The sequence below is a fragment of the Lytechinus pictus genome, chromosome 16, assembly GCF_037042905.1.
Source record: "Lytechinus pictus isolate F3 Inbred chromosome 16, Lp3.0, whole genome shotgun sequence".
NCBI classification, from domain to species: domain Eukaryota; kingdom Metazoa; phylum Echinodermata; class Echinoidea; order Temnopleuroida; family Toxopneustidae; genus Lytechinus; species Lytechinus pictus.
Window position 1 is genome coordinate 13,746,384 of NC_087260.1, and position 11,750 is coordinate 13,758,133.

Sequence of the window (11,750 nt, forward strand, 5' to 3'; positions counted from 1 at the left end):
GCTAGCTTATCCGTACTTCTATACCACAATCTCAATATTCATTGGCAATTGATCATGTCAATATACATGCCTGGCCATTCTTATTGAATAAATTCCCCAAAACATATCAGCAGTATTTCTTGTCTCACCTCTTTAAAAGAATTCTCTGAAATCCTGGTTATTCAGGCAAGCTTTTAGGTAAATACATTAATAATTCTTACCTGTTTTTAATTAGGTTTCCATTTATTTTCATCTTTTCTTTACTGTGCTTTGAGCATCTTTTTATGATGGATACCCAGCGCATTACAAATGTATTATTATTGATCATAGAGATTTAATTCAATGTGCATAAAAAAGCATGTCATGTACAAAAGTATGGAGTTTGTTTGTACATATGTACTTTGTAGTAAGAAATTGAGTATTTAGAAATCAATGCACAACAATGCTGCATCAATTGGCTGATTACCTTTTAGAAAAATAAATTTGGTACATATCTCTGTGCATCTATGAACATGTACTGTTTGAAAAAAAAACAGATTAGCTAAAAATCTAGATGAACCTCTTCCTCAATGAATCCCTAGTACGATATATACATGTACTTCATTACAGAAGGCCACAGTACATGTATATGGGTATGACATTGTACATATATCGCTGTTGATGAATAAAAACACAAAATAGAATGAATAATATGGTTTCCAGGGGGCCGTTTCATAAAGCTGTAAGTTAAGAGCGACTTTAAGAACGACTGGTGATCCTTTCTTACGTGCTAAACCATCGCCAATGAACATACCATTTACCACAAGAAATGACCACCAGTCTTCTTAAAGTCGCTCTTAATACAAACAGCTTTATGAAACACCCACCAGGGTCCCGTAACACAAAGGTTTATAGCGATTAATCGTACGCTTGATTTTTACGATTGATTGTTCATTGTAGTCAAGGAATCAATCGTAGAGATGTGTTTCTACGATCATTGCTAAGCTTTGTGTTACGGGCTCCTGGTGTTCACACTGAGGGATAAAGTAGAATGTGGGTTTGAGCAGAGAATGCTGATTGGTATTAAACAATAATGCCTTTAGGAATGTAGTTTATTTCCATGAAGGTTAAAGGAGCCAAAAATGCAGGGAATATTATTGTGATTGTCAAATTTCATTTATTTGATTATGGGTTGATTGAGGAAAGATTTGAATTACATGTACATGTACATGTGTGTTTGTGTACTGTCCTGTGATTAACCTGCAACAATAAAAAAAAAAACACAAAACAACAACAGCAACAACAAAAACAACAACAAACATTTTTTTTCAGCAATGACATAAAAAGATACAAGGTCTATCAAAGCGATGTGTAGGAAATGGTATTCCACAAAATGTCTTGCATTTTTTTTTATACTACATAGCAAAAGTGCCATGGCTGGCTTGGGATTGAACATTGGATTTTCTGTAGTCAGGCTCCTATAAACTTGGCCCCATCATCTCCACAAAATGTTCAGAGTACATGTACATGCAGGTTTAGTTTTACCTTATGCACTACCAGTCAGCTTTCTTTCTCACTATTAGTTACCATAAAATACAGTGTCGATACAATAGCAGTCTGGATTGTCATGTTAAAGATGATATGTTTTATGAGAAATATTTAACCAATTACTTGAAAGTGACCAACAAATCAACTTGATGATTAACAGTTATTTTCAACAAGTCTTCCATCTTCCTTTATTGTTTTTTTTTGTGTTCAATAAAGGAATGCAAATCAACTACAGCAGAGAACAATAGATTTGGTTTAACGCTGAATCCATTGATGGGCAGGTCCAAGCTATTTTACTTGTGACGTATGGGACATTTAGAGGCTTTAAAGTTGTGTAACATAAAAAATGAATGCATAACAGAGAATCTTTTATGGATTTTGGGAGGCCAGTCGTGCCCTCTTTATTCATTAAAAAAATTAGTGATCAACAATTCCATTAACGATGTAATATTTTAAGTAATATGCACTGTGACGTACGGGACCAGACAAAAGCAGATTTTTTTTTTTTTAAAGTTCGTCATTAAAACTCTGGGTCATTCCATCTGGATTCACCCAGTGGTTGCACCCGACCGTCTCAGAATTTGTTGTAATTTGGTACACATAAAATTCACCATGGCCCACGTACAAAACAAAAAAATAAGTCCAATTGGTCCGTCGGTTCTCGCGCTATGGCCCGCCCTTTTCTCCTTGTTTTGACAAAAATGGGCGTGACCTTCAACTTTCAATGGCCTCTGCGTCGTAATGTGTTGACCAATTTTCATGAAACAGGTACCATTTATTAGGAAATTCAGAGAGGAATCCAAAACATGCATCAAATAATGTATTGGAGCGATTTATAAGGTCATGACCTTTGACCTTTACTTTGACCTTGAGTTTGACCCCCGGACAAATAATTTTTAACTTTATTTTCGTGTATGTTAATTATTTGTATGATATTGACAAAATATGTTAAAACCAATGATGATATTTTATGTCTTCACCTTTTAAAACTCTTCCAAAGATACCATGAAATTTCACTCTAGTCCCACATACTAATATTCATGTTAGTAAAAGTGTTTACCAGTTACATGATTTCTTCCAATCTTAAGTTACAGTATGCATGCACATGAAAAGAAATTAAGCTCATCAGTTCACAAATGAAACATTAAACATTTATGCTCATGAATAGGTATCTGTTTAGGCAATTTGATGTTCAGCAATATATGTCATATATATACATATATATATATATATTCTTGTTAGTAAATAGGCATATACTCAACAATTTGATGATAAAAGTAAACACTTTACTAACAAGAATATATATATATATATGATATATATTGCTGACAGGCGCGTAGCCAGGGGGGGCGGTGGGGGCAGTCGCCCCCCCCCAAAACGTCCCCAAAAAGAAAAAAGAAGGGAAAAAAGAGAGGAGAAAAGGAAAAGGGAAGGGAGGAAAGGGAAGAAAGGTAGCTTTGTGTTTTTTTTCTTTTTATTATTTTTTTTCTCAAAAGAGAAACTCCTTCACTCTTGCTGTAAATTTATGATTATGAATTTTGCTTCCGCGCTGCGCGCGGTTAAATGAAAATATTGAAGATCTCCATTGTTTCCCCCACCCTTTCTCTAACCCTGTTTTTCTACCTCAGCTATATGTGTTTATTGCCAGTTAAAGTTCAAATGTATACATTAGGGCATGGAATTAGAGTAAGGTTAGGCCGAAGTATATGAAGTTATCTTTTTTTTAATTGATCGCGCAACTCTGGTCGGGTCGGCTCCAGGCGGGTAAAATCTTTATATCAATTTCTGCCGTCACCTCCATAAAGTCAACTTCTCCCGCTTTTCAGCTCATTACTAAACAACCATAATTTTTGGGGCAAACAGGTTCCTAATCCAAAAAGGGTATAAAATTTGTATCGTATAAGGGTATTAAATAAAAAAGTACAATATTTTTTTATCAAATTCTATTCAACTTCATTTCATTTCCCTGTACATTCATCTCCTGTCCTGTTTTTCGCCCTCAGTTTGAAATTTTGAATGACTCTTAAGTTTCTTTATAATTCAAAATGAAGCGCTTCAGGATAAGTCAAAGAAATTAGGCATCCTTTTTATATAATTTCAATAAATCACAGAAGTTTCAACTTCTTGCGCACTATTTTCCTTTTAATGAAGTTCAATAATCTTAGAAAATTAATTTAATTAGAGCCGATGGGGTATTGGAGATCTGCATTATTTTGATGAAACATCCGCCCTTTTAAATTTCAGAGTTTCGTTGCTCTGCGCGGGGAGGAATATCTTCCTCCTGGCATATACACTTCTTCTCCTCTGTTTTGCGAGTTAAAGATATGCACTGTCGCTAATTTGTTTGTAATCAAATCTGATCTTTCCAAGGGAAGTATTCAATATATGTTTGAGAATATCCTTTTCTCGGGACCCTTTTCATGGCAAAAAATTGATGAATCGCTTTAGCTTCCGCACTTCGCGCGGGGTTATTATCATTTTAATTTCCTCCATTGTATTCCTTTTTTGTGCGTTCACAATCTTTTTTGAAAACAAGGTTCATGAAAACCAGGTTCAAAATCACAATGTAGTCAACTGAATTGGAGCTGATATAGATACTAGAGACAAGAGAGACGACTCCTTTTCATTTTAATTTATGAAACACCAAAAGCTTCGCGATTCGCGCCCTCTTTAAGCGTTAGCATGCTTCGCGTGCATTTACCGCCCCCTCCAAAATGAAATCCTGGCTACGCGGTTGATTGCTGAACATCAAAATGCCTAAATAGATACCTATTCATGAGCATAAATGTTTAATGTTTCATTTGTGAACTGATGAGCTTAATTTCTTTTCATGTGCATGCATACTGTAACTTAAGATTGGAAGAAATCATGTAAATGGTTATTAAACACTTTACTAACATGAATTTCAGTATGTAGGACTAGAGTGAAATTTCATGGTATCTTTGGAAGAGTTTTAAAAGGTGAAGAAATAAAATATCATCATTGATTTTAAAATTTTGTCAATATCATACTAATAATTAACATACATAAAAATCAAGTTAAAAAATTATTAGTCCGGGGGTCAAACTCAAGGTCAAAGTAAAGGTCAAAGGTCATGACCTTATAAATTGCTCCAATACATTATTTGATGCATGTTTTGGATTCCTCTCTGAATTTCCTAATAAATGGTACCTGTTTCATGAAAATTGGTCAACACGTTACGACGCAGTGGCCATTGAAAGTTGAGGGTCACGCCCATTTTTGTCAAAACAAGGAGAAAAGGGCGGGCCGTAGCGCGAGAACCGACGGACCAATTGGACTAATTTTTTTTTGTTTTGTGCGTGGGCCATGGTGAATTTTATGTGTACCAATTTACAACGAATTCCGAGAGGGTCGGGTGCAAAATTGCACATTCATTGGGTGAATTGGCATGGAATGACCCCTCTGTGAATTGGAATAAGCTGGAAATCTCCCATTTTCATGTTTCCATCTTGTATCTTATCAAGTTTCATTAGCCATGAATGAAATGATAGAACTCATTGATGTTATTATGTAATAACTCAAAATATGAACATCCGCGCTGTGACGTACGGGACATGTGACGTACGGGACATTTGTCCATGTGTAAAACGAATGGGGAAAGTGAAATTTCATCAAAATTTATAATTAACTTGATGTATAAAACCAAAGTAAGTTAAGTTTTACATGGATTATCATGATTGATATATATTTCTTTAATAGCAAACACTGAAACAAAACATAGCAAACACTTTACGACCTTCTAAATATTATGAAAGATGTCTTGCAAATAATTCCATGTGTTAAACGAATGGGGAAAATGAAATTTCATCAAAATTTATAATTAACTTGATGTATAAAACCAAAGTAAGTTAAGTTTTACATGGATTATCATGATTGATATATATTTCTTTAATAGCAAACACTGAAACAAAACATAGCAAACACTTTACGACCTTCTAAATATTATGAAAGATGTCTTGCAAATAATTCCATGTGTTAAACGAATGGGGAAAATGAAATTTCATCAAAATTCATAATTAACTGGATGTAAAGCAAAGTGAAAAAGTAAATTTTACATGGATTATTATGATTGATATATATTTCTATTATAGTATATGATTAAACAAAACATAACAAACTTTATGACCTTATAATTATGAAAGATTTAATTAATAACTTAATTAATTAATAGTAATGTTATTTATTACAAATCATAACTTTATTATCAGCCTTTTACCAATATTCAACCACTGATGATATTATTTATCCCAATTTTCAATATCTTTGCTCCTTATTGAAAAATAACCCCAATGAGAATTACATAGAAAACCTATGGTGTGTCCCGTACGTCACACATTTGTCCCGTACGTCACAAAGCTTAACTAGCTGATATAATTAAACATGAAATTAATTCAGTAAATTCAATATAATTTTTGGATGTATAGTAATATAAATTAGAACTTTCCAAAGTGTGAAGAAAACTGTTCAACTTTTTCTTAATTAGAATTAAAAAAAACATATGCTAAATTGTGATGTACGGGACACTGCCTGTTGGAGACCAGATGATTAACTTTATAACTAATTAATGTTCAAATCATTTTTTTTCTCAAATGTTTGCAATAGCACAACAAGTCCCCACAGAAATATTTTCAAATTTATAATTTGCATTATCTGCAGATCAAAAAATGTGATGTCCCGTACGTCACGCTAATTAATGATTTCTTGGAATCGTGACCTTGGCATTCATTAACTTTACGTTTTCAGAAGAAAAAAAATATAGGGCAAAAAACTTCAGAGTATAAGCTTTAAAATGACATACGATATGTTAGATTTAGGCAAAGATTTAATTTTGGCTTCAGAGGGGACAATAGCTTGGACCTGCCCTGTTCTATGCGTAAATACTGAAGTCTGTCAGAATGCTGATGGTACTACACGTACATGGAGTTCCCCCTAGATTTTTCTCCATGTACATGTACATGTAGTGTTTCTTTGGTTATTAGCATGTTGGAATGTAATTATGGGTTTTTATTGCTGAAAAGATGGTTAGATTTTAACTAAAAAGCATACAAAAAAGTACTTTAATGAGGAGTGAATAATAGAACTTGTTTAAGGGGTATGTGCTGAATTGCTGTGTTTACAAGTGTATTTAAAGGGGTACTCCAGGCTGAAAATGGTATGATCAGGGGTGTGAGAGTTCAGATTTTTATCTTATTTCAGTTTTTTTCGTTTTGATTTTCAGCTTAATTTCAGCTTATTTTTGGCTTTCCTCTGTACAAAAAGTATGGGAGCTCTTTCTATTTCAGACTTTTTATACAAGTTTCAGCTGTTTTCAGATCTTTAATTTGTGACAACTCACACCCCTGTATGATTGAATAGAAAAAAATTAAAATCAGACAAACAAAACCATGAAAATTTCATTAAAATCAGACAAGGAATGACAAAGTTATGTCATTTTAAAGCTTTGCATTATTTTGGTAAAACATTGTAACAATTACATGTACAGTATGTATTTCTATATGTATTGAGAATGCTGATGATGTACGGTAATATCTCTGATCAATCTTTTGTATTTTATCATATGTTTATGAAATTTCATTTATTCAAATTCTGTCTTATAAGAATGAAAAAAAAAAACTTGGATTGACTACTCACTGTTGCAACTTATTTTGTTGCAAAAGAAACAAACTGTATCATACATGAAAATAAATATGATTTCATGTGATATCATAAGAAACAGGAAAGTGGGGACATGACATCATCAGCCCACCTATTAATGCATTCATGATATAACTTTTCACATAATATTGCTAAAGTTTAAAATGTAATATTTTAGTTTTTTAATAATCAGACTTTGATGAAATTTTAGCCCTTTGTGATTTTTACTCTATTAGATGCAGTATGATTATCTTTAGCCTGGGGTATCCCTTTTAAGATACTAGTAAATGAAAGTAGTTGCAGTACTTAAACACTGATTTCACGAGAAAGTCTGTAAAACCAGGTTTAATTGTCATTATATCATCGAGGATCTAGATCTGGTACAGTTACATAAACTGAACTTTGTGAAATCTTGAAATCTACGCTGAAAAATGTTCACACTGAAGATCACCAACACAGATAAGCGCACGTGGGACAGTGTATTATTAATGTTTTGAATGTCGGCCCGATGCTTGACCCGATTCCCATGCTTATTTGCTACTTTCTCAGCAATTACACAATTTCTTCCAGAATCCTTTGGCACATATTTTTCATTTCAATACAAACAGACACTTTGGTGGTCATTTCATTGGATTCTGTACGAACTCATTTTGAAATCGTTACCACAACTGGCATTTATCTTTAATGCAAAGAGTACTGTACAATTCCACCCTTCCCCCTCCACATCACATATATTTCATCAACACCATAGGCTTTCCACAGTGAAAATATGAACTTTGTAGATTATAAAAAAAAGATTGATGCAATGTTTGAAATACAGGTACAACAAAGTAAATGAATGAAAAATGATTAGGATTACAATATAAATTTTATTTGTCATAATTTGTAAAAGATCAAGCTATCAGTCAATGTTTTGATTTGATCAATATCAATGAATTTTATTTATTTGCATTATAGTCTTGTTAAAATCCCGATGAAAAGATGAACTCTGTGTCAGTCCGGTGGAGTAGTTTAAAAAAATATTTTTTTTAGTTTGTTCTTGCAAGAATTATAATGATTTTTTTTTTCCACTTTTTTTTTCAGGTACCGAAAGATCCCCGAACATCAGTTCCCTGCTCAGATAGAAGACTCGATGATAGCAACCAGATATTTATTGACTCATGCGAGCGATTTCAAAGTCGATGCTAGTCGGGTGGCTGTATCGGGTGATAGCGCTGGCGGTTACCTCGCAACAGTTATAGCCCAGCAGGTGTACGACGACCCGGACCTGCCTAACATAAAGGTCCAGGTCTTGTTTTACCCCGGGACGCAGATGTTCGACTTCCAAACACCTTCCCACCAGAAGTGTTCGGCGCTTTTCGGCAACAATGGGATGCTGACGCATCAGACGCTGGCGTGGTTGGGAAGCATGTACCACTTTGGGAAGGCGGACTTCGAGTTCATGGGTCAAGTGATGTCCAATAATCACACAGCGCCCTCGTTTAAGAAGACCAAGCGCTACCAGAGAAACATTAATCATAGCCTGGTCCCGAAAGAGCTTATCCCGGACTTTTACAAGCCGCCGCCCAACAACACGGGCAGCGACGCGTTGTGGGAGAAGCTGAAGGATGTGTACATGGATCCGAGGCACGATCCCCTCATGCGGGACGACCTCCGCGGGATGCCAGACAGTTTCATCGCGACCTGTGGGTTCGATTGCATCCGGGACGATGGGATCATGTACGCAAAGCGTTTAGAACAAGCCGGGAACCACGTGGAGTGGGTGAATTATAACGGATGCTTTCATGGTGTCCTCTGGCAAGGCTGGATAAACTTCAAGAATGGCCGAAAGATGCTTGAAGATGGTCTTGCCTATGCAAAGGAGCATCTTTGAGTCAGAAATCCACCTTATTTCAAGTCACCGTTATTCGCCATCTTGCAACATGGATACAAGTATGAATTATTAAATTACATGTATATGAAAGCTCCAAAACCAGTTGCAGCATACTGAAAAGTGAAAACCATCCTCAAAAGGGGTTGTACATACATGTTAATTGTGCATGTATTTTGCAAGTAAGTGGTCATATATGTTGTATACAGTGCACAAAACTATTTGCCAGCTCACATAATTTTTTTTTCCAAATAATCTCTTGCCATCAATTATCACCTGTCTTTTCCTTTGGTGGTTCAGTGTAAAAAGAACAAACCCAAAGCACATTCTCCAGTTATTCAACTATTAATGGAAAAAAGGGGTTTAGGTATTTAATGGTTGCTTTGTGTCTAACATTAATGAGAAACATCGTAGAAAGTTGAATTCTCAATCTTTTAAAAATCTAATTTGCCAAAAATCAAATTCCAGATCTGTTGTTGGTCCGTGAAGACCGTGATGGGTACAGATCACAAAAAGAAGTCAAATGCCCTTTTCCCTTTTAACTGATTGACTACTGAATTCCATCATTCCATACAGGTTCCAGGAAGCCATGGGTTAACCAATCGTGAATAGTGCCATACATGTACATGTAGATAATTAGAAAATTGAGATGGCTATTTTACATGTTGACTGTATGTACATGCATATCTTACAAATATTGATATAAAATATTTATTGGCTTTACGAATGATTTATTTATAAAGCAAAATGATTCTGTGGTCTAATTAATAGTGTTTTAATCAAAATGAAATATTCAATGCACCTTGCTTTTCAATGCAATCTCTATGTAGTCTTTATCTCAGCATCATGATTGACTCTTGATTGTAACTTGTACAGATTATACATTTACCACATGTTTATAGATTTTAGATTATAGCAGGTTTTATAATAGAATTTGATCGGCTGCAGAGCTGTTCAATTTTCAAAGGATTTTGAATAGTTTTCCTGATCAATTCGGTCTTTTTATATAAAAAAAAAAAGCCAGCCAGACTGACTTGGAAGCCAGGGCCTTCAGGGCCTTCAAGGCCAATCGAAGGTTCAGTGCATATATACAATATGCAAAATATTTATAGAATGTTGTATGATTTTCCATCAGAACAATTCATTCATGTTATTGTTGTCTTTGGTTGGGTTTGAAAAGCTGATGTACATGTATGGTGCCATGTACTGTATGTATGTATACTCTGAAATATTGGGAGTTTTGGGGACTTAATCATGCTTGAGAAATTGTAAATTGTTATATTCTTCTAGTTCAATGAGATGTTGTGTTGATTTTAATATGTACGGAAATACGGATAAGGCCTTGTTATTTTGAGGTAAGTGTGGTATTTACATGGACATGAGTGATCTCACCCTCATTTCTGACTTCACCCTAGAGCTCCAAAATCACCATAAAAATTCTCCAAATGGACTTAGAATGCTTTTTGATGACCATTTTTTTTTCAGAGTTATCCCAAGATCGCCACAAACAATATTCAAGAATAGAAATTGGATAACATCAGGGTGGCAAAATCAGAATATTTGCAAATTTACTGCATCATTGCTTGTTATGCAAAATATGTTAACCTTGAAGCGGGCGAAATAGCCTCCAAAATTCAGCAATCGCCCCAGTGAGGAAGACCCAAATAGCACTCAAAAATGAAAATTATATTGTACAATACCTGAACCCTGTTTGAGGAAGTTATTATCTTTTTGGTAATTTTGTTGCTACATGTAGGGATGAAAAACTCACGATGTCTGAATGTCATGTCATGTGTCAAAATGTCAAGATAAAGTCACTCTCTCTTGGAGCAAGTGAAGGTAATAGATCTATGGGGGGGGGGGGGGTAATCTACAGTACATAAAAAACAGTGTATGAACAGACGGATCCATATTCAGCACAAGTTGAGAATGCTTGCTTGACCGAGGAATATGCCTTTTGCTACAGCTGTATATTGCTGGTTCACACTGGGCTATTATCGATAACTTCATGAACAAAGGAGTCTAAATGGCTCATATCCAGTAACATGTATGATCTCAATACAAAAGTCTACACATGTACAAACAGTAATAGCACTATTAGTATTGGGTTCTGCTGATATGTCACAATCCGCACATCAAAACGTAATAGACTATACATGTAATGCTATAAAGATATGTATGTACTGTATGAATAGAATTAATCAATAATGCATCCATGTGGAATGAAATTAATCAATAATGTATGTTTGTGTAGTCAGGTGCACAAACTATTGACCTGTACCGACCGCACAGAAACGTTGTTAGCGCTAACAGAGCACTAACAGCACTGTTAGCGAGGTTTTGCCCGCACAGAAGCAAAGTGTTAGCCCAATCACTAGCTAGCGCTGTTAGACTAACATTACAAGGTCGCACAGAAGCTAACATTAGCGCTAATGTTTGAACTATTCACTAACAGTGCCAAGGGCACCGATAGTGACAATGTTAGTGAATATCTATTGCGTGTCTTGCGTAAAACTTGTATATCAAGTGCTTTAAAATAGACCTAGATAGAATTAAAAGGGTACTCCAGTCCAGGGGCGGATCTAGTTTCTTACAAAAGGGGCCCGAGAAAGAGTATGGCAAGCAAAAAAAAAGGTTTACGTCTAAAATTGAAGGTATTGTTGTCCCAACAAAAACTGACGCGCAAAAAAAGGATATTTTATTGCTTCAAAGGGGGGGG

At 35.0% G+C, this 11,750-nt stretch overlaps 1 protein-coding gene across 1 annotated transcript; it reads left to right on the plus strand.

The window, feature by feature from the left end:
- Nucleotides 1-7,397: 7,397 nt before the first annotated feature.
- Nucleotides 7,398-10,064, plus strand: LOC135157108 (neutral cholesterol ester hydrolase 1-like). Its single transcript, XM_064111620.1, has 2 exons — nucleotides 7,398-7,402; nucleotides 8,245-10,064. The coding sequence occupies exons 1-2, from the start codon at nucleotides 7,398-7,400 to the stop codon at nucleotides 9,032-9,034; spliced, it is 795 nt and encodes a 264-aa protein (XP_063967690.1). The 3' UTR covers nucleotides 9,035-10,064.
- Nucleotides 10,065-11,750: the final 1,686 nt, after the last annotated feature.